General features: G+C 41.7%; 1 protein-coding gene across 3 annotated transcripts in view; it reads left to right on the top strand.

Annotated features, from left to right (window-relative positions):
- LOC136580282 (uncharacterized) overlaps positions 1–23,767 on the top strand; it is a 121,002-nt gene that overhangs the window by 74,274 nt on the left and 22,961 nt on the right. For 2 of the 3 annotated variants that reach the window (XM_066580725.1, XM_066580724.1), the window contains exons 5-6: positions 2,187–2,316; positions 2,890–3,027. In XM_066580725.1, the coding sequence (XP_066436822.1) occupies positions 2,187–2,316; positions 2,890–3,027 (268 nt within the window). The remainder of the gene's footprint in view (positions 1–2,186; positions 2,317–2,889; positions 3,028–23,767) is intronic. The other variant, XM_066580726.1, reaches the window with a different exon arrangement.

Below are 23,767 nucleotides of genomic sequence, written 5' to 3'. Positions count from 1 at the left end.
AGCCTGGTTTTCCTAGGGGGCTTTACTCTTTTTCTGCTGTTACACAACGGTGCTATATGCTGACTAAAGCCAATACTGGTGACACTGCATGAGACTGTCAGATATTCTGTAGCGTTGTCACACTTGTACCATTCTGTATGCACTCTGGAATAGCGCGAGACTCGCCTCATGTTACCGGGATGACATCACTAGTCCTGCTATTTTAAATTGTGACTGCTGTATGTACTATGTGTAATCTGATGAAGGCCCCCCATTCGGTGCCTAAATGTGTAAATCCTTATATAAACTGTTTTTTCTTAATCATTTCTGCACCAATCATATGATCTGTATCGGTTATTCCTGGATCTAAAGTCTTCTACCTGTTTCATGGAGATTCCTGCCTGTCCATTCCAGGGTGGCAGCGACCGATGCATGCTATTGTCTGATGATGTGCCTGGATTGCACAACCTGACCGGACGATCAGTTCTGCATCCCATTGTTTAATCCTTTTTGGTGATGTGTTACGCTATGGAGCGCTTGTTTTTTCTTCTAGTCAAATCAGCATGAGGCATTTACAGATTATAAACTGATTTTATGACTCTGTTTTGGCCAGCTTTCTGGCACTTCATTAGCATCCCAGAGTTTGAGTTTAATATCAGCAGCCTTTCCTGCTCTGTGGTCTGGAGTTGTATTCCCACTAGGGTAACATCTGCATGGGATTTGTATGTTTCTCAGTTTTAGGATACTTTTGGCTTATGTTTTGTTTTCAATGTGGTTTACCACCATTGTTTCACCATAAAATAGAATTTTGAAGAGGTTCAGTAATGAGCAATCTAGATTAACCAAACTACATTTATTAAATGTGAATATTTTAGAAGGGTTTTACTTGAAACAGTTGTTTCACCCAGAATTAGCCCATAGCATAAATGCTTATTTTGATCTCATTCATTCCTTTGTGTACTGTGTAATAGGTCCGAGTTAGACTGAGGTTGTAATTGTCCAAAAGTGGTAAATGAAGTACAGATGTAACCCAGGCAGAACTTCTTACAATCTGTAAATAACAAAAGCTGCCCATATACCGGTACTTATTGAAGTAGAGGAGCTCTAGCTTGTATTCTTCATAAGCATTTCAGCAAAAAAGATTCTTAAAGGGCCACTCTAATAAAAAAGCTTTTTCTTTATGTAAATATGTCCCAGTACATATACATTGGACAGTGTTCCCTTGTTTAGTCATTCCTTGCTATTTGAAAATTCCTGAAATTCTTCTCTTCAGTTGGGTCATCTGATATCATAGTGATTGTCTGGATATTAAGGCCCATATACACTGGACGAATGATGGGCAAACGCATATACTACACAGGAGCGAGTAATGTTACCTCACTCAAAGAGCAGCTGGAGGAGATTTTAAGCAGCTTAAAATCCTGAACGATGATCGTTCAGTGTAAAGAGCAGCCGCTCAGTACTGAACGGCCGCTGCTTGAAGTGAATGGAGAACGGCGGGGGTGAGAAAGCTCCTCCAGCCACCCCGCCTCCCTGCTGGCCGCGCTGTCAGCAATCCAGCGATACTTGCTCTTGTGTAACCGCACGGGAGCGAGTATACATGGGGACGAGTGTCGGGCATTTTTTCAGTCACCAGCACCTTTTGTATGATGAAACTGCATGGACTGTAGCACAGAGGTTCTTCACTGGGGAAGGGGGATTTTTAGAGGCTCCTGACACTGTTATAATGAACAACATTACAGTTCAGTCTCTTCATTGTATACTAATAGTCTTTTAGTTTATTTAGGTGAATGTAAAGGGTGATGATAATCACACTGCCCTCCCAGCAGGCAGAGATGGTACTGGCTCTAGCTGGTCGTGTCATGCTGTGCTGATGCGTCATGGAATTGGTACCACAGCACAGAGGAAGAGCAAGCATGGGGGAAGAAAATCAAATCAAAATGGTGTCTAATAAGTATCAGACAAGAGGCTAAAGTGCAGCAAGGGAGTTAAATATACATAGGCAGCAACTTCTGTGATGGACAAAAATGTGTTTTCCCTAGAATTGCTCTTTAATGTAAGGAAGTAACTAAACTGTCGTCGTGGTAGTTGTAATGACCGCAGTCACAGTGCTTTAAAGAATAACATATTGGTTCTTTTCCTTTCATCGTATATATATTTTATTTACATTGAGTTTGCATTTAATGATTAATTTCTTTACTAAACAGACAACCAAGGAGACAAAGCTCACACAGGACAAAGACTTTGGGGGAACTTCTAAGTACTACTGACACTAAACCAAGCAGCAAGGAAACACTATATTTCAGCAGCAAAAACGATTCCAGAAACATTAACAAGGTACGCTGCATTTTGTTATCCTGCAGTATTTAGTGTCTGATGCAAAGCAAGGGCTCATGTACACATTATGTAATACAGCTCCATATAACCTCCACGCTGTATGGAGCTGTCATGTGGCACCCATATACTTCTACAGGTGCTATTATACTTCTGATTTCATGCATCAGATGTAGTATTGCAGATGTACTCTTCTCTAGAGACATTGCTTCTATTCGAGAGTAAATCTACAATACGGCCGGTACTGACCATCACACAGCAGCACTCGTTCCTCCATACAGATCTCTACTGTGTTCATGAGACATAGTGCTGTTCTTTGCAGAACTGCAACTTCTGAAATGATTATTATCTGCAAATCCTATAGTTCCCACAGTTGTTTGGGGGGCAGAGGACGTGCACACTGTAAATGCAATGTGAAAAATTTGTCAGGACTTTAAAAACCCTCACAGAGAAGAAATAAACATAATGGACATTTTTACAATTTTTTTTTTTCTCTACTGCAAATTTTTAATTCCTCAAACATGTTAACGACCGGTCGCTTATTTAATGCTCTGGCTGCACTACCATCATTTTCAGGGAGAAGACCAGCTTCAGTTTTTGAGCAAAAAATACAACTTCTTACGAGAAGAAGCACCAGAGATTATGAGGGAGCTACATGTCTTGCAGCAGGACTTGAAAAGCCTTCCTTCTCATCACAGTAAGGTGAGCAATGGGGTAAGAGTCCAAAACGGTTACTAAATCGAATTGAGAAAGTGTTGTAATTCGGTAATTCTAATGCTAATTTGATGTCACAAACTTCCATTAATGCAATTGACACAGACTCTGCATAGTTTTTAACCCCTTCCCATATATTTATACCCTGCATGAGAAGCAGTTTCCGCAAATTGGCGTAAATTTCAGAAGCTGAGCCCGCGCCATCTGTAACGGAAGTCAGCTGGGAGTGGCAGTCTGCTTCCTGCTGTGACAGCGAGGATGGGTGATGCCGCCAATCCCTGCTGTTAACTGCTGAAATGCCGCAATCAACGTTGATCATGGCACGTAAAAAGGCTCAGACAGAGGGCACTCTCTCTGTGATGTCATCAGCCTTCAGGTGATGAATTGTCATGGCAACTGCGTCCAGGTCTGCCATGATGAGCAATAATACATTGCAGTGTGTCCTCAGTGATCATAGCATTGCAAGTCCCCTATAAGGGTGTAAAAAAATAAATAAATTATATATAAAAAATATATTATTTAGAAATAGTTAAAAAAAACAAAAACTTTTTTGCGCACTTTTTCCTGTGTTTTTTAACATTTGTACTAGATCCACCATGTTGGCAGGTGTTGGAGGAATAACACAACAGAAGCCGGGCTGGATCTAGTACTGGTTAACATGCGCCAGGACACATAATCGCTGTTCCCATGCAAATGGGTTTTGCGTAGATGTGCAACAATGTGTATTGATATCTGATTATTCTCATGTTTATTTGATGGTCTGAGCAACAATGACTCCCGGAGGAGTCCTATTAATAGTAATGTGATCAAATGTGGTTATAGATTTGTAGGAAGGTATTTTTCCACCTTGTACGGTCTTTCCAATCTGTTATTTTGAGGTGATGGTATTTTGGACATAATGCATGACATGTATTTGTTGCATGTATATAGGAGTCTCATATAGTGAAAACACCCTCAGTGCCTTCTTTACTCTCGATTTGACCTATGTGTATAGATAGTTGCTGTCTTTTATGTTAGGGCACCTTCTGTGATCTAAAGTGTACAGACAGAATATTTTTTTTGTGATAACTTGACAGGCGTACAACAATTTTATATCTATCTGACCAAAGAGGCTTTCTTCCTGCATTCTGATTATAGGGCATGACAGGATAGTGATAGCAGGTTTCTGTTGGGATCGTCCTTATCAGGGCGGTTGTCCCAATTTTTGATAAGAAGGATCATGTGATGGGGTCAGGACAGTATGCCCTCTCCTTTTTCCGATGTGTTTTTGCCATGAGATATTTTAACAAGTTACAATAAAGGTTTTATGTGGTGGTTCTTCCAAAATTCACTTTTTAGCCTGCACGACAAATGCCATTCACCCTTTTAAGGATGTGGCCTACTTTGGCCATAATAATGCAATGGTTTTTGGTGGATTTTCATCTTCACTTTTGAAAATTCATAGCTTACTTTTTTTTTCCATTGACTTGGCCATATGATGGCTATGTGTTTTTTGCATCACAAACTATAGTTTTTTATTGGTACCATTTTCAGGTACATATAATTAGAGATGAGCGAGCATACTCGTTAAGGGCAGATACTCAAATGCGTATCGTCCTTTTCGAGTACCCGCCTGCTCGTCAGAAATGATTTGGGTGCCGGCGGGGGTGAGTGGTGGGTTGCGGGAGTGAGCGGGGGGGGGAGAGATTTCTCCCCCGCCAGCACCCGAATCTTTTCTGACGTGCAGGCAGGTACTGCACTGTACTGCAATGCCTTGTCTCTTACAATACTGATCATAGGTCGTGGCAGGTTTGGTGTCTAGTTTCCAATTGGCATGGCAACCCATCAGCCTTCCACAATTACATCGCAGAGGGCTGATGACGTCATTAATAATGCACATTGATCACGGCATGTAGTGTGTTAACAGTGGGGATCGCTGTTCTCATCAATCCTGACTGATGTAGTGGGAATGATAGTCAGCTCCTACTGCGGGAAGGCGCAGGCTCCCTTCTGAACTCCCGCTATCCACAGGACATACGTTTACGTCCTGTTGTGTTAAGTATCCCCCACTCAAGAAGTAAACCATTCTGGAGCCAAAATTCTATTTTGTACCTTTCGCCTCCCAAAAAATGCAATAAAAGTGATCAAAAAAGTCATATGTAGCACAAAACCTATAAAAACTGCAACTTGTCACACAGAAAACAAGCCCCCTCAGAGCTTCGTTGATGGAGAAGCAAGAGTAAGTTATGGGACTTTTGCAGTGATAAAGGGCTTTTATTGTGCAAAAAGTGGGAAAAAAGGATAATTTTGATATTGTTGTAATCGTACCAAACTGCGAAAAAATTTAGCATGTCATGTATGCTGCGTGAGTAACACTAAAAAAAACAAAACACAAAAATAATGGCAGTACTGATGTTTTTTCTCCCTGCCTTACAAAAAGAATTAACAAAAGTTATGCAATATATGTACCCACAAACGGTACCACTAAAAACGCCAGCTTACCACGCAAAAAACAAGCTGTCATATGGCCGTGTCAACAGAAAAATAAAGTCACAGTTATTGAAATGTGGAGATTAAAATCCCAAACTATCGTTAGATGCGAAACAGGCCGTATCACAAAGGAGTTAAAAGGAAAATTTGACTTTAAATGAAGTATAAACAAAGTTCAATTGTACAAACGTCGGCTTGGGGTGCGTTTAGACGGAACAATTATCGTTTAAACGAACTAAAGTAGACAATGACTGTTCAGTCTAAATGTAAGCCAGCGACTAAATGACCAACGAGAATCGTTCAAGTCCCGTTCGTCGTTCAGTTTCTGCAGGACTAAAAACCATTGTTGGTTGGTTCACTTGTCTTTCCTTTTAAACACTTCTCGTTCAGTGCTTCACATTCGCTATGTGAAACACTGAACGAGACGTTAACAATTTTTGTTGAACGAGTCAACAATAAATCGGCCTGTCTAAATGGGCTGCACGAGAGCGAACGAGCTGGTGGTAACGTTACCAGCTTATTCACTCTTGTAAATGAGATCGCTTCATGTAAAAGGAGCATTAGATATCAATAAATAAATGGTCATCAATTTGAATGTTAGCTTTTCAAACGTGTCAATAGAGGGGGCTAAAGAGCAGTTTGCTGCCATCAGTGTTCTGCTGCATGGGTGTGGTTGTGTACTTTTTAGTGCTTTCTCATATCTGTTTTCAAGTATCATAAAGAAATCCAGAAGGGCAATTATATCAATAATAAAAAATTACATTTTATTTCTATATTTGTGTAATATTTCATCTAAGATCATTTGCAATGAAAAATGGCCAGTGATGCCGTCAGTAACTCTGGTTTATATTGTTTCAAATAAATTCCTATATTTATAACAAGACGTTAAAAGGGTTCTTCCACCTCCAAAAATCTTTGTCTATTTTAACAGTTTCGGCATTGTTAATAAACCGCTACTTGCTCCTGTTTAGAATCAGAGATGTGAGATGCAGTCATGTGACTCGCATCTCTCTCATTTTTGGGACTTCCTGTGACGTCCCGACCATCTGACTAGCTGATCATTTCCAGCCAGGACAATATACTTCATGTCACTGGGGATGTGATGTTCCGTGCCTAGGCTGGATGTACTACTGATGTCCATCAACTTCCTCGCGCATGTACAGGTTGGTTCGTAAACCGCCTAGTCCCCATGGACAATTCTTTCATATTGCATCTGTGCCCAAAGAGTGGAGTGCAATGAAATTGATGTGTGGGGCATCTCCTGTGTTGGCTAAGAAGCCAGCGCTAAGATTGATGGGACTGACCTCACAGGAGCCAGAAGTCGCTGCGATAGGAAATCATGAACGAAAACAAATTGGGCAAGTGGCGGAATAAGGGGATAATGTGGGAGGATTCAAAGCAGAATGGTAATGGAGCTTATACAATACAATATTTATGACATTCTGGCCACTGAGAAAACTAAGTTTGGGACTAGTAAAATCCCCTTAAAAAATGTCAGACTAGAGTCATAGACCAAATAGTGATATTGCAGCAATCCCTACTGTGCTGTTAGAATATAAATAAATTATAACCAAGATTTACCTATTGAAGCACTTCTGTTATTATAGTTCTATCGAAGATGTGTTTCAATGAAGAGAAATTCTACTTTACCTCATTAATGGCCAAGTAGCCTGTCTACAAAGCAAAAGATCAGAAAGGCATTTGCAGCAGTCCATATAGTAAAGGGGTTTTCCTGTTACCAGACTGCATTGCCCCTATATCATCAACTATGTTAAAATAACATACTTTCCCCTCCTCGCCGCAGTGGTCCAGCACTGTAGCCCCGACATCCTCCCAGTGTTTGTTGTGAATGATGTCACAGGCAGTCACCAGCCAATTAGAGGCTACAATGTCACAGTCCTGGTATCATGGCACCCAGGATTTGAGCGATGGTGCCATGGGCACTAATGCCCATTACTAGCTTATTGACCTCATTTGCGTGCAAATGAGCCTCCCTTCTCTGTATACAGATAACAGCGGGTGGCCTGTTATCAGCACACAGCTCTATTGTTCTCCCGTGGGACTGCAGCTGAAAACAATGTTATCAGCGCTCCTGTGGAGAATTACAGCGTGCGTTCCCTGCTATCAGCTGGCTGGTCGAACAATGGTTTTTACGCTGAACTAAAAATCATCGTTCGGCAGAAAAGCAAACGATGGTAGCATTTACACGTAACGATTATCGGTCAAAAGACATCATTTGAACACATTTTGAGCGATAATCGTTGTCTGTAATTGGGGTTTTAGACTACTTCTCACACCATGGGGTTTTTCCTCTTCTGTTGAAAGACTACACATCTTGTGGAAGCTGCCATATCCAAGAATTGATTCAAGACCAAGTAAAGCTCACCTATGCCACTTTTAGTCACATTCTAACATTGCGCTATTACATGTAGGCTTTTTATATGAATGGGAAAAAAAAGTTACAAATCTTGCATAATCCAAGATCTAGAAAAGGGAAAATCTTCTGTACTGTATCCAATCTGCTTTTTCAGTCCTCTAACCTCCCAAGATTTGGTCATGGCTTGCTCAAACACTTGGTATTAAGATACATGACCGCCACTTGCAGGAGATTTTTGTGTGTGTCAGTTGTTTCATGTCGGGTGCCACTTTTAGTTTGCTGACTGCTTTGCGGTGCTTATGTGTTCTACCATATTCTGATAACTCCTACCCCCTCCCTTTTCTTCTTTTCCTCTTACCTTCTCCTTGTGCAGACAGGCTTCTGACATTTTTCAGACGTAAGATCAGTATGATCCATGTTTTGGAAGGATGCCAGATGTTTTAATATAGTTCATTTTGTTATTATAATAAGGAAAAATGCACAAACATGTCTCCTAGTCAATAAAAGGAGAAAACCGCTCAGAATCCATCCTGCTCATTAGATGATTGTGCAGTAAGCAGTGGAAAATTTTGAATTGTTCCTTTTAACCCTTTCTTTCCTAGTGTCACGGTGACCAGAATTAAGCTTGTAGGTAGGTACTGCAGCATACACATAGGCCGTATTCATGTGGCAATTCTTTCAATACATGAACTTCTAGGAATGGCACTTGTAGCTTACATTTGCCAACTTGTAAGAGGGGCTCCCCAGAATGACAGACTTTTCAGTTGAGAAAATTTCTCTATTGAATAGTACAACCTATTGAGCGCCATCCTATTTTTCAGTGTTTCACGCACCACATCGCGATGATGGTGTGCGTTTAAAAAATTGCAGTAAAATGCCGGTGGTTTAGATCGTTATTTAACTGAACGCATGTGTGAGAGTGGTCTTAGGTGCGTTTTTTTAAACCAGGGTCGTGAACTTCACTCACCCTTGGAGGTTACACCAAAGTTACTATCAGCTTTTAGCAAACCTGCTGTGCCACTGCGGATCTTCAAGAAGCTGCTGTCTGCCACAACACGTCCCACCTATACAACACTCACATAGTTGAACCAGTCACTTAGTGTGGGAATTAGGCTGTGCCTCTGCAACTTGTGGCATAGCAGCCGTAGCGATCTGTCCTTGGAATCTCGACTACTCTTGCTGCAAGCATGTATGTTACATGATACTTTATGCATCTTTAGCAGAAGGGTTCTAGGCCAAACAATGGCAAACTAAGGTTCTAGTCCAAGTTCATCTAGTGGGTACCACCTCTTTAACTACTTGCATTTAAAGGCAGTCTAAACTCTACTAAATTAACTACAGGGGCGGACCCAGACTGTCTGTTATGGCCAGAGTTGTTAGAATAAACCCCAACCACTTCGGCTGTGGATTTCATGTCATCTACTGGAGCGCTTTGATCTCCCACGCATGCACTGGACGTTTGCAGACCAGCGCATGCACAGATCATGTGTTGCTTTTGTGGGCAGAGTCGTATCTCCCTTCTGCGCATCCCGCATATTGACTCACTTTCTCTACCTAATATGCCAAGAATTCAAGGGGGGGGGGGTTGGTTACCTTCCGTAAAAATTAGTGTCATTCTTAACAATGTAGACTGAGAGTTTTGTTCACCTTTCTCTCAAGAGGAAACTTCCATATAAAAGTGGAGATAAAAAAGATTTGATTTATAATTCAGACACTTTTTTTAATCACTGAGACAGTAGGTTCCAACTATCACTGAAGAATTCACTGTCTGGAACCCAGTAGATTTGTAAATATTTTTTGCTTAAAACATAGCTTTTAATAAGAATACATTAAATCTAAAATTTGTACATATAGCACTATTCCAAAATAATTAACATACACACACTTAAGTATAACCAAATTCCCTTGATCTCTCGGTAATCCTATAGGGCTGTAGATATAGATTAGTCTGGATTCACTACCAGATACCTGGTTCTTTTTAACCATACATGGTATCCATGGTTTATGACTTTTAATAATGGTCTACTAGCCCCAGTAGTTCTCTTTCAAATAGTCGGTCAAGGGATAATTTTTCGGACTAGATTAGTCAGATAAATCACCTTTTATCTTTAGGATTGCAAGTGACTAACACAAGGGTCCCCATATGTTCGCTACTAGAGGACAGAAGATCATTTTTGGGTTTTTATTTTATTAACCCTATTGTCCTGGATCTTGAAAAACAATAGGATCTTTATTTTATTAACCCTATTATCCTGGATCTTGAAAAACAATAGGATCGACGCGTTTCTTTAGTCTGATGTTATTGTTGGACTAATTCATCAGGATCCACCAATTTTTTCTATTTTTTATATTTTGTACAATTGATCAAAGAGATGAGATGTTTTTCAACACTTGCCAATATTTCAATACAAGGATTCTATAGGTCTATTGACCTCAATGGTAAATGAACCCTGTATCTACAGAATTGAGGTAGTGGTTAATGATAATTACCCCAATTAGATATGCTATCACATATAGCTGCTTTTAAACAGACTATCATGTGTAGCAACTAACTCGTGTGATATATACGATCATTAGTATCCCTTCTATGTATACTGACCACGCATACACCTTTTATATAAAGTAGCAGCGCCAGAGCATCTAACTACTGGTGGGGTTATGCTTAACAACATATAACAGCAAACCCCTATTTAGTACCTCAGAGCGCGCATACAGACGTATCATGCAGCGCTATTGAGCACTAACAATAACAAAAACACACAGTGGGGTGGCTGGATGAGACTGGGCTATATAGCTGTAGGCTTGCTGTGTTATCAGTACAGAGGCAGTAAAAACTACCAGTCACGCCGTAAGACTGAGGTACTAAATAGGGGTTTGCTGTTATATGTTGTTAAGCATAACCCCACCAGTAGTTAGATGCTCTGGCGCTGCTACTTTATATAAAAGGTGTATGCGTGGTCAGTATACATAGAAGGGATACTAATGATCGTATATATCACACGAGTTAGTTGCTACACATGATAGTCTGTTTAAAAGCAGCTATATGTGATAGCATATCTAATTGGGGTAATTATCATTAACCACTACCTCAATTCTGTAGATACAGGGTTCATTTACCATTGAGGTCAATAGACCTATAGAATCCTTGTATTGAAATATTGGCAAGTGTTGAAAAACATCTCATCTCTTTGATCAATTGTACAAAATATAAAAAATAGAAAAAATTGGTGGATCCTGATGAATTAGTCCAACAATAACATCAGACTAAAGAAACGCGTCGATCCTATTGTTTTTCAAGATCCAGGATAATAGGGTTAATAAAATAAAGATCCTATTGTTTTTCAAGATCCAGGACAATAGGGTTAATAAAATAAAAACCCAAAAATGATCTTCTGTCCTCTAGTAGCGAACATATGGGGACCCTTGTGTTAGTCACTTGCAATCTTAAAGATAAAAGGTGATTTATCTGACTAATCTAGTCCGAAAAATTATCCCTTGACCGACTATTTGAAAGAGAACTACTGGGGCTAGTAGACCATTATTAAAAGTCATAAACCATGGATACCATGTATGGTTAAAAAGAACCAGGTATCTGGTAGTGAATCCAGACTAATCTATATCTACAGCCCTATAGGATTACCGAGAGATCAAGGGAATTTGGTTATACTTAAGTGTGTGTATGTTAATTATTTTGGAATAGTGCTATATGTACAAATTTTAGATTTAATGTATTCTTATTAAAAGCTATGTTTTAAGCAAAAAATATTTACAAATCTACTGGGTTCCAGACAGTGTATAATTCAGACACCTACTAAGTGAAGTTATGATATTGAGTTTCGCCATAGCAGCTGGGCAGCATTTCACTTATGAAAATAGTATAAAGGACATTACACGTCCTGCTGTAATCATGTCAGGTTACATAATGCCACTCGGATAGAGAAGAGAAGCCTGCCAAAACTCTTACATTTCTTGCATTTGGTTTAATGAGTCATTTGTACTGTTAAAAAAATAAAAAAAAAGTTTCTGAACCTGTGAATTTTCAAGGGATTCTTCACCTTTTGTATTTAAGCTCAATGGGACTTTTTTTTTAATGCTAGATTGCGTTCGTACACTGAATGATTATTGTTAAAAAAATAAATAAAAATTAAATAGAAATTGTTCAATCGTGCGACTTTGAACGATAATCATTCAGTGTAAACACAGCCAACTATTGAAAGACTAACGATAATTTGTTCGTTGTTCATTTGTCAATTTTATGCAGGCATAAGAATCATCCTTGACTCGTTTACACGTCGTTGCGTGTGAACAGTGAGCGTTTAGTCCACACTCACTGGTACAACGAATGTGAACGACTAAACAATTCACGAGCAAACAAGCAAAGAATTTCTCTGCCTGTATAAACAGGCTGCACGCGCGAACTGTGTAATCATATGTTCGTGCGAACAATAAATCACTCGATGTATAAGGACCCTTAAGGCCCATTTACACGAAAAGATGATCGCTCAAATTTCGTTCAAAAGATAACTTAAACGTCAGTTTTGAGCGATCATTTTGCATAACTTAGTAGCTTATTAGAGTGCAAATGAAGCCTTTTGCTGAATTCTGAAAGATGCCCTGTTTGTGCTCGCTCCAGTGCTCCTGCATGGGAGCTAGTAGAGCTGGCTTGCTCACAGAGCGGCCAGCAGGGGGACGGGGAGGCTGCAGGAGATTTCTCTCCTCTGCCCCTCTCCATTGACTTAACATAGCAGCCGTTCAGTACTGAACAGCTGCTATTTACACTGAGCGATAAGCAATCAGCTCATCGCCCATCGTTTATGCAACATAAACGATGGTTGATGAGCTGAACGCTGATTGTTTTGTGTAAATAGCAGCCGTTCAGTACTAAACGGCCGCCATGTTAAGTCAATGGTGAGGGACGGGGGAGCGCGAGGAGAAAAATCTCCTACTGCCGCCCTGCTGTGAGCCAGTGATACTGAGGGCTTTTGAGGGATAATTGTTGTGCCTTTAGTCATCAATGTTTGATCAGTGAGGAGTGTGAATTCAGAATATCAACCCATTTAGCACAATAAACTGTGCAGCCAGAACTTACTACTGCAGGTTGTCCCATGTGATTGAAGAACCCACTGATGTCAACACTGGCCATCAGTGTCTGTTCGGAAAACTAATCTTTCACAGTAGTCATGGCTCTGTTATACCCAGAATTAGAAGCCATGGCTAGTGCTCACAGAGCCCAAATACTTCATATAACCTGGAAAGAGATGTACATCTCTCTCTCTTTGTAGTTATTCTTTTTCTTTAGAACAATGAAATAATCTTTGCCCTTTTCTCCCTTTTATATTCCCACCAGATGGAAATGATACGTAGTTCTGTGTAATGGTTTAGTGACTCATGTAAGATAAATCACCGCATTTCAGTGTGATACATCAACAACCCATAGTTCCTGATCTTGCATCGCTTGGTTAGTAGTTTGTGTTCTGTTTAGTTCTCCTCTATGACAGCAGACCATAACCGTGGCAATGATTATAATTCCAACTCTAAAAGATTTTTGCACTCAGAGATCATTAAGCCTATGATACTAATCTGTTCTGCCAGAAATCTCTTCTACAGAGGTTTTCCTTACTTGTTTCTGAGTGACTAAAAGCTCTGATCATGTTAAATGAGACGTTTTCATATATGGGCAGCAATGCGATTGAATGATATTTGCATCCTAATAGTGGACATGGATATTGGTTAATATTGTGGCACTTATTCATGGTGAATGGTCGTTCTTACAAAGCAGGATCTGATCTCTTATTTAACTAAAATTATTTTCCTGGGCCCTCAGCAAAAATAAAACCTGTACGGAGTCAGTTAACATGGAAATTAAAGGGAACCTGTAATCGGGTTCATGTTGCCTCAGCCAATTTTTGTGCAATTTTCATGCGCAATTGCAATTTTTCCACCTGATTTTTTTTTTTGTCCTTTTGATCTGTTTTTCACGCACATTAACAGAAAAAAAGTTTTCTTTTTTTAAAAAAATCATTGTTACCTGCATTAAAGCGGATTGCACTCGCATATTGCGAGTAGAATTTGATTTTTTTTAATTTTTTTTTAAACGCAGCCATAGACTTGAATGGCCGACTGTCAATATACCCATTCAAATGAAAGGGTCCTATTTCTGTCCAATTTACTGTCCGAAAATAATTAATCTGAAAACCAGACTGAAAAATCGTCCGTATGAACATAACGTAAGACGGACATGGGCGCAGTGTGCATACCCGTCCTGGGTTCATGCCATCTGTGGTTTGCACTTCAAGTTGATCTTTAGCTCATGCAGAGATGCCTGGCATGGAAATGGTAAAACTAACCTAGGTTATCTAGAAAGTACCTGTCATGTCTCCTGAAAAGTGAAGTTGGCTGCACAACTTTATACTCTACTTTTCACTGGAGCCATCACTGTTATTGTTACTTCAACACTACCTCTCCACAACTTTCACCTGTAAGACGTCCTGCTATTGTCAGAGCACAATAGTAGTCATGGGTTTTGTGGGTGGTGCCCTGTGGCTGAGGTGACATTTGATTGACATTAGGTAGTAAATACCGTGAACAAAAACAGTAGACTCGTAATGGGCGATTGTGGGTAACCGGAAAGTTGGGGGGCTTTCTAGCAGAAAGTAAAAGCCACATTGGAATTGGCAAGGAGACTTCTGTGACAGTCTACAGCCAGTTTCACTATCAGAGGGTGTAACAGGTCTTTAATACTTTCTGTGCACTCTTGTTTGCTGTTTCTGGTGTGACACATAGAACACGGCTATTAACAACCATGACAGCGTAGGCCGGTTTTACATCTGCGTCGGAATCTCCAGCTTTAGGTACCATTGCAGATCTGGCTAAAAATACTGTGAAAAAACCACTGTGCAGCGGTTTTTCATCTGACCAAAAGCTGGGTAGAAAGCGGGGCGGACCTCATTATAGTCAACGGGGTCCGTCCAACGCTGTTCTATTCTGTCCAGAGATTGAACCGTTTAGTCGCAGGAATTCCCCTTTCCTGCTACTCGAACACCCCAGGAAAGCAGAATCCCTAATGCAGATGTGAACCACCCACAGGGGCCTTTTATATAGCCTAGTAATGAGGCAAGAACCCTCAGACGAATGTTTTTGGTTTTTTTTGCCAAATCATTTGGTTGTGTAAAAGTGCAAACAATCTGCCTACTAACGAGCAAATCCTTGTTTGTCGGTTGATTGGCTCATTTATGTGAGCATGAAAATGCTCAATGGTTGGCTGCACATCCTATTTATATTCCTTTTACAGGGGCCGACAGGCGGGTGAACGACTGCGCTGGCGCTGATGTCACCACTAAGGTCGTTGGCGTTCATGCAGAGCATCTGCACTGACAGACTTCACGGCTGGATCGTGAGCTTCTCGCTGCACCTGTAAAAGGAGCTTTGGTTAGAGCCCACATTGTCCTTAATTATTCCCCCCCTTCCCATGACTTCTGATTTGGTTCAGTAAAGACCTATTTGTGTTGATGTCATCCTTATACTAGTTTGTTTCACACTATGTTATGGCCCCGCCTGACGTACTACCTGGCAGACTCTCGGTAATATTTAAAGAAAATAAAGTTTATTGCCTATAAATGTATTCCTGTCAGCTGAGTTCTACAAACATTTTTGCAGTCCGCAGCCGTGTTATTGCTTTATTTAAACATGGACGGTATTGTTACCTTTTGCAGTGTAATTGTATTCCTCTTGTAGAGTCTTGCAGTCCTGAGCAGCGGAGGCCTGGCACAGCTTCAGTACCCGGCTCTCACACTTCCTGTCTTCTCCCAGTCCTTTCTGCCCATATTTGGTTAGTGGAATGTGGTATGTCAGGGGATGCAGTCACAGACCAAGTGCTCCGTAGCAGGGAATTAGCCTGGGAAAACCAACTGTGCGAGGGATGCTCAAAATAATTGTCAAATAGACTTTATGGCATGTTCTGTCTGCTTGTCTCACGGCAGACCTGGCGGGCACAAACACCAACCCAAACCCTGATATGATAGGAACTCATGGTGGGCAATGCCCTTGTCATACCATTACTGCAAAGTGCCCATATAATCACCGTTGGGATAGCCACACTCTCATCGCAGTTGTGGGGACAGAGAGCTCCAAGTCTAGCAGTTAACCCTTTTAGTGCCACAATTAAGTCTGACCGCATGTTGTACAGGGGGTGAACCCTCCTTGTGGACGTGATCACCATAACCATCAAGGTTCCCAGTGCTGTCTCCTGTAATAGCCTGTTAGGGTATACCACTAGTGTGTCCTAACAGTTGCTAGTGTAAACCTCAAAATTTTGTGTGTTGAAGGCTAAGAATACCAGAGCCCAAAGCGTCATCCTACCTGCTTGTACTTTACGTGATCTGCCTTTCAAGAGAAGCTGGTTTCTCTGAGAAGACCTCCTCTCTAGATATGTCTCTTATATGTATAATATGCTACATTTTCTTCTCTTTTTCTTACAGGTTTGCTTAATTTCCTTTGTGAGCACTATATCATTAATTTACTGTTTTTATTGGGCTGGGCTCACACATGCCGGAATTCCGGCGGAAATCTCGCGGTTTAGTGAGATTTCCGCCGGGAAAAGCGCTACTTCAAAACCGCGGCACTTAGCCGCGGGTTTTGAGGCAGCCTGTCCGCATGCTCTTCAGCTGCGGCCGGGGCTCCCATAGAGGAGATCGCGGCCACAGCGGAAGAAGAAAAAAAATGAACATGCTGCGGCCGGCAAATCCACGCCACAGCGCCGGGTTTGCCGCAGCGGATTTGCCGTCCCGTGTGGACGAGATTTCTGAGAAATCTTGTCCACATGGCTGGCTAACTCTAGGATTAGCGGCCGCAGGCGGATTTGCCGCGGCGAAATTCTGGACATTAAGTCCATAAGCTGTTGTATTTAGACCCTTTGTATAATTCATTTCTTTAAATTCTTCTATTATTCCATGTCTTCTCTCTGGTTAGATTGTTTACCGAATATCGGTTGTATATTTTGCTTGATTTAGCCTTCTATTCTACTATGCTTTAGGCCGGTCTCTCACAAATGTAATTGTATTGTGTATTACGTGCGGTAATATGTGGTGAGCAACAACAATGAAAGTACATTGAATTGTACTCACTCTTGTGTATATTACGCGCAAAAAAACAACACCGCATGTTCTATTATACCGCGTATAGCCCTATTGTTTTCTATGGGTGTGTTCGGAACGCAGTGCATATGCAATTACATTGCATATGTAGAGCTTTTTTTACGCATGTTACTAGGAGACACCAGAAGAAAGTTAAAGAAAAGAAAAGAAACCTGGAAGCCAGTGCATGACCGTGTGCGTAGGCGTACCCGTACCTGTGCAGGCATACGTGAGTAAAAACGTGACAATATGCTGGGATATTCGATTCTAAGTAAAACACAATTTTATTTTTTTTTTACGCAGTGTTTTACGATACGGTCGGCTGAGCCTGGCTTTAATGTGTATTTTTAGTGGATATAATTTGTATCCTCCGTGTTATAGTCGTAATACTTTCTGATCCTTCTAACTAATATACGCATCATAAAGTAACAAAATTATATTTAGGACGCCTCCGTTTTATATTATGTACTAGTAATTATTAGGAAATTATAGTACCAGTGTTCCTGGTAGCGCAATGCACGTCACACACATACAGCACCGCTACATACATTGTTCATCTCATACAGCAGGGATCAGAAGCAACACAGCAGTGAAGATGAAGGATCTGTGATGACGTCACTGTCATGCTCCGCCCCTTACATGATGGGTGATGCTTATCCCGAGTGAATGACTTACATGCGCCGCCCCTGATCACATGGTGGTGACATCATCAAAGGTCCTGCTTCCTTGTGCAGATTTTAGGGGCGGACTAGAAACCCCCTGCGGCCTCAGTTGCTATGGAATACTAACGAACACCTAGTCGGATAGCTGCCGTGTGTGTACAGGACCTGTGATGATGTCACCGTCATGTGATCAGGGGCGGAGAATGTAAGTCACAAATCTCAAAAGATTCGGGTGCCGGCGGGGGTGAGCGGTGAGTTGCGGGAGTGAGTGAGCAGGGGGAAAGAGATCCCCCCGCCTCTCCCCGGTACCCGAATCTTTAGAGACGAGCGGGCAGGTACTCGCAAAAGGCAATACTCACTCGAGTATTTGCCCTTAGCGAGTACGCTCGCTCATCTCTACAAATAAACGCTCGAAAGAGCGAACTCAAATGATAGTTGTTCATTGTAAAGATGGCCACTGACAGGGTGACGAGTGACAACCCACTCGTCATTTAGTTGCAGCTTACCAAAAAAAAATGTCACTGGTTCATTTAAAAGTTGCCATGTATTTCAATCACTTACGATTGAATTTTTCTGGAGATCTCCTGTGTGAGCGATATGTCTGCAAACAACTAATAAACAATCATCGCTCTGTGTAAAAGCAAACGGATGACTGTCATTCCAATTACATTTCTGAGCAATTACCTGATCGATAGTTGCCCAATTTGAAGGTAGCTTTAGGATATTAAAATGGGTCTTCAACAGTTGTAAGACCAGTCGCGCATAGCAAGATGTGACCATTTTGCAGAAATCTTTTAAGGCTCTTGGGGCCTTTTACACGGGCTAATATATCATTCAGATTCCCGCGATCCAGCAAGAATCCAAATGATTATTTATCTTTATGGGAAAAACACATGCAGCGACTGAATGACTAACGATAATTCGTTTGCGTATCGTTCATCTCTCAATTTAGGCATGCATACAAACTGAACGACGATCGGCTCGTATAAACAGGCAGTCGTTCATTATGAGCAACTGCCTGTTTGCTGTGAATGGAGGTGGGCGGGTCAGAACGATCCTCGGCCCGATCCGCTTCATTCACTGAGCAGTGATTGTTCAGGCACACAAGCGATCATCACGTGTAAAAGGGCCCTTAGAGACTTTCTGAATCACTCTACTTGGTTGATCTGCCTTGTATATACATACTATGACTAGGCTTGTTTTAAATTCCAAATCTTATCGTTTGTAGTGGCCTGGATTGATTAAAATTTCTTCCTGCATGCGGCGAGACCACTCCCTCTTAAGTAAACATATTTGAAGCTCTTCTTTCAGCTATGCCTATATAAACAAAACAAAAGACAAACCGTGTAAACTTTTGAACTTGTTTGAGTTGTTTCTTTGCGGTTCCATCTCAATATATAGACCGCTATTTTATGCAATGAGATTCGGCCGAGAGCTGGTATGTAGCACTTGGCTCAGGGATGGTTCGCAGATGCCTAAATGATTCCAGCATGTTCTGTTCCTAAGCTTACGTTCTGCTGATAGGTTTCCTGTGTTTCGATAAGATCAGATACTAAGCCTGGAGTTTTATATTACACTAAGAATTGCCACTTTTTACAGCTTGTTAGATATAATTAGTGGTGATCTTTGGGTTCACAAAGTGCATTTCCTTCTCTTTTCCTCGTGTACCAGTTTAGCAATGGTGAAGATGTACTGGTCATTGTAACAAAAGGGTGGGGTGCCCAATTCGCTGTCCATAAATTGCTTGCTTTCTTTGTTCTTTTTTTGCCATAAACAGTTTTGCAATCCGTTACAATTATGTCATCCTCTATTTCTTTTTCATCTTACTCATGATCAAAAAGTTACAGCCGAGAAGGAACTCTGTTAATTTCAGTAGTGAAGACTCACTAAGCATAAGGCGGTGACATTGTGATTGAAAACTGTAAATCAAGTACAGGGGATTTGCAAAACTACTACATTAGACGGGGAAGGGGGTAGGGGGCTACATGTCAACTTTGGCTGCAGCACACAACATTGGCCAAAGATTGCAAACTAATGGGGGTGAATGTGATTATGGAGCGATTTGCAAGTTACCGTGACCTGATGATCACAAGAAATACGAATTACTGGATTTCTTAGGAACATCAAGTTGCAACACTGCCATGTTCACTTCCATTAGTTTGTTGCAGGGTAACGTTGTTATATTTGGCAAGGTAACTTATGCCACAGCCAGAGTTGCCATGTAGCTCCTAGCCTAAAGCTGCTGGCACGCAGCACAAACGAATTCAGCATGCGGTAGCCCGCAGCGAATCTGACTCTGACCCCGGCCGGCGACCCCACGTACCTGTCTTCTGTAGTCTTCATCTGTACCGCGGATAGTCCGGACGGCAAGCCGTCGGACATGCACAGTACATTTTGTTTTGTTTTCTTCCAAATGTTTATTTTTCCCGCGCTGTCGCAAGGCGATGACGCTAGTCCCATGACCTTTCCGCAATGTCAGTTGCAGAAGAAACGCTTTTTTACTCAGTGTCTATTAAGCCCCATTTAGACACAACAATATAATTCAAAAAACCGTTCAAACGAGGGAAAACTGAGTGATACCCGTTCGGTATTCAGTCGTTTGCCCACGCTTAAGCTGAACGAGAATCGTGAGGTTCTCACTCATCGTTCAATTTCAGCCGGCCTGAAAAACAGAACTGCACGAACGTAAGCGGACCTGGTGATTACGTCTCCAGCTCGTTCGCTCGGGCTAACTAGAATCATTAGATTCTCAGTCCGTGTAAAAAGACCATAAGTCCCTATTCGCAGCTAACCTTGTCGTGCTGTTTAAGGCAATATCACCACAGAATGAAGACCCTATTAAGTAAATAGTACATATTCATGGTTGGCTCCACATCATTTTTTTTGCAGTGCAGTACGCTATCAATCACAAACCTTGTCTTTCAGCTTGTACATATTATGTCTCATCGGTGGGTCTCTAGGTGCTTTAAGTCCCTAGCCTAAAAAAAGTTGGAGAATCAGTTTTTTGTTTTGTTTTTTGGGGGGGAGGGGGCAAATTCTCTTTGTAATCATTTATTCAAGTTCAGTAAATTTCAAAAATATTTCCTACTCTACCTGACGAGTAAAGTAACATATTAAATACCCAGGTGACGGACACTTTGGTGTGGCTATACAGCCCTCGCCTCGGCTGTAGACGTTCCTGGTGCTTTGTTCACCAGTAACCGATTTTATAAAGCAAAGTCTCTTTGCTGTGAAAGTTAAGACCTAATGATGTCATTTCACAGGAAACAATAGCTGTCTAATATATCCCCTACAGATGTATGGCCGCGGTGAGATACACTCAGTAAGCACACATCTGGAACTGATGCGACGCAGGAACTTGTACTATACAATACATAAACATGTTGAAAGATGACAACTGCTTGACTGTCTGACGAGAGATCAACGTGTTAATACGACCCCCTATTGCTCATAATGATGAGTAGACGCTTATCACCCTAAGTATCTGACCGCCTTACGCCCCGAAGATATATTACTGCGTGTATATGCAAGCGCCTTTCCTATGCCCATAACAGATGGCTGTAAAACGCTCGGCGTAATGACTTCTCCTGCAATCCGCTGTAATGTTATGCTAATGAAAAGTGACCGTCTAAAAGTTCAATTCCTTTTTAGCGAGCAGAGAAAACGCTTGTTGTGTGTAACGCTCGTAAGAGATAGCTTCTCTTCCTGCCAAGGAGGCAAAGAACAATTGTTTGACATTTTTGTTAGTTATCAAACAGAATCCAATCCTTTTTTTACTATATTAGGACATGGAGTGGAAGCTCTGCTTGCACACTGTACATTTCGCCCTACTGTATATTTGCTTTTGTCTGCAGTCTCCAGTTTTATTTTTAACCTTCGTATTACCAACGTTACACTCTGGATGTGCCGGATTATTAAATTCAAGGATGTTGATTATTTCTGGCCCCTCACACCCCCACATGCTTGCCTTCTAAAAAGTGACTCCAGTGCTTCCTCCTCTCCTTCTCCATTGTAGAATGTCATTCTGGAAGAGATAAAGCAACGATTGAGATCCATTAGTTGGTTCTTTTGATAGAGGACCTAATTTACTCCTAAAATTAAGAATTGAGACTGACACGTTTTTTGTCTTCACAAAGTTTGATTCTTCGGTGGTTTTTAGATCTTTTAGTCAGATGTTTACAGTGTTGACTCTTTTTTTTTTTTTTGTTTGTTTGTTTTTTTCAATTCGCCCTGGCATGCTGGATATCAGCTTCTGGGCCAAATCCTGACTGATAGCAACTAGAGATGAGCGAGCGTACTCGGTTCAGGTGTTTTTGGACTCGAGCACCGCTTTTTCCGAGTAACTGACTACTCAGACGAAAAGATTTGGGGGGTGCTGGGGGGTTGCAGAGGGCAGTGGGGGGGGGGGGAGAGAGAGCTCCCCCCTGTTCCCCACTGCTACCCCCCACTCCACCACGCCGGCCCCCGAATCTTTTCGTCCGAGTAGTCAGTTACTCGGAAAAAGCGGTGCTCTGGTCCAAAAACACCCGAATGAGTACGTTCGCTCATCTCTAATAGCAACCCATTCTTGCCTGACTGATCATCCCATCTAAAACACGATAATCAGTAATTGGAGTTTATCACGACTTCTGTGGGGTTTTTTTTGTCCACCTGCATTTTGAGGATTGACCACCGGTCCTTAGTGAGATTGAGATCTGGCCACGAACCCAAAATTTCAATGTTATGTTCACCGAGCCACTGTGTTATCACTTTTGCCTTGTGACATGGTGCTCCATCATGTTGTAAAAAGCATGTTTTATCACCAAACTGCTCCTGGATGGTTGGGAGAAGTTGTTCTTGGGGAAGGTTTAGATATTCTTTAATCATGGCAAGTTTCTTTCCACTCCCTTGTATGAAAAGCAACCCCACAAAGAAATGGTCTCAGGGTGCTTTACTGTTGGTATGACACAGGACGTTTGGTAGCGCTCACATTTTCTTCTCCGGACAACTGTTCTTCCAGATGTTCCAAACAGTCTGAAGGGGGATTCATCAGAGAAAATAACTTCACCCCAGTCCTCTGCGGTCCCTGTACTACTTATAGAATGTCATTCTGTCCTTGATGATTTTCTTGGAGAGAAGTGGCTTCCTTGCTATCCTTCTGGATACGAGGGCCGCCTGCCCACGAGCAGATTTGCATTGCAGAATCCGGAGCGGGCGTCTGCCTCCGGATTCTGCAGCAAATCCAGCCCATAGCATGCAATGGCAAAACGCGATTTCCTGCCCACGAGCGGAAATCGATTGCAATATTCCACTCACGGGGAGGAAATCGCAGTATGTCGCAATTTAGTGCGGGCTACGCACGGCCGGCTTCCATTAAAGTCAATGGAAGCTGTCCATCCCACAGCCATTCTGCAATCATCATTGCAGAATGGTCACAGAAGCCGCGTCATCGCCATAGTGACAGCGCAGCATCATCTCTACTCCGCATGTATGCCAGACGGCACATCCGCAGCAGAGAAGTGAAGATGCCCGAGAGGCACAATGGGGTTGCCTGCCGGGCATGGGGTCCGACCCACCTGTGTGCAGGCGGCGCAGGTCAGCCTCCAATTGCCTTCGCCTCATTGTCTGTGAAGATGCACTGACACCTGCCTGCTGCCAATCCTGAGCAAACTGCATTAGTGTTGAACCGATCCCGTAGCTGATTCCTTTTTTGGGTAACTATCTCGGCAATTGTTGAGCTCTTAGTCGCCCTAAAGTCTTCTTCACAGCAATTGAATCTCTCTCTTTGAGGTTCTTCATGGCAAGGAATGACTTTGCAATTTATTTCTGTTCATGTGATCACACGTTTTATAACAATATAGAATTTATGTAAATTGCCACTATAAAAAACTGAAGCAGAAAACGAAAGCCAAACTTTTGGTACGCAAAGAGGAAAATAAACTCTAGGTGAAACTACTAATAACAGCCATTGTAGTGCCCATGTGGGATCTCACATAGCTATCAAAGGACCCGGAGTGGTATCAGAACTGTGTTGCTGGTTGAAAGCGGATCTGTCGGTTTAATATGCTGCTTTCTCATTAGTCAGCATATTAACCTCCTGCCAGTCACATTAAAATTGGAAA

This window comes from Eleutherodactylus coqui, chromosome 10 (assembly GCF_035609145.1).
Source record: "Eleutherodactylus coqui strain aEleCoq1 chromosome 10, aEleCoq1.hap1, whole genome shotgun sequence".
NCBI classification, from domain to species: domain Eukaryota; kingdom Metazoa; phylum Chordata; class Amphibia; order Anura; family Eleutherodactylidae; genus Eleutherodactylus; species Eleutherodactylus coqui.
Note: the sequence above shows the minus strand (reverse complement) of the source record. Positions and strands in the feature narration are given on the sequence as shown.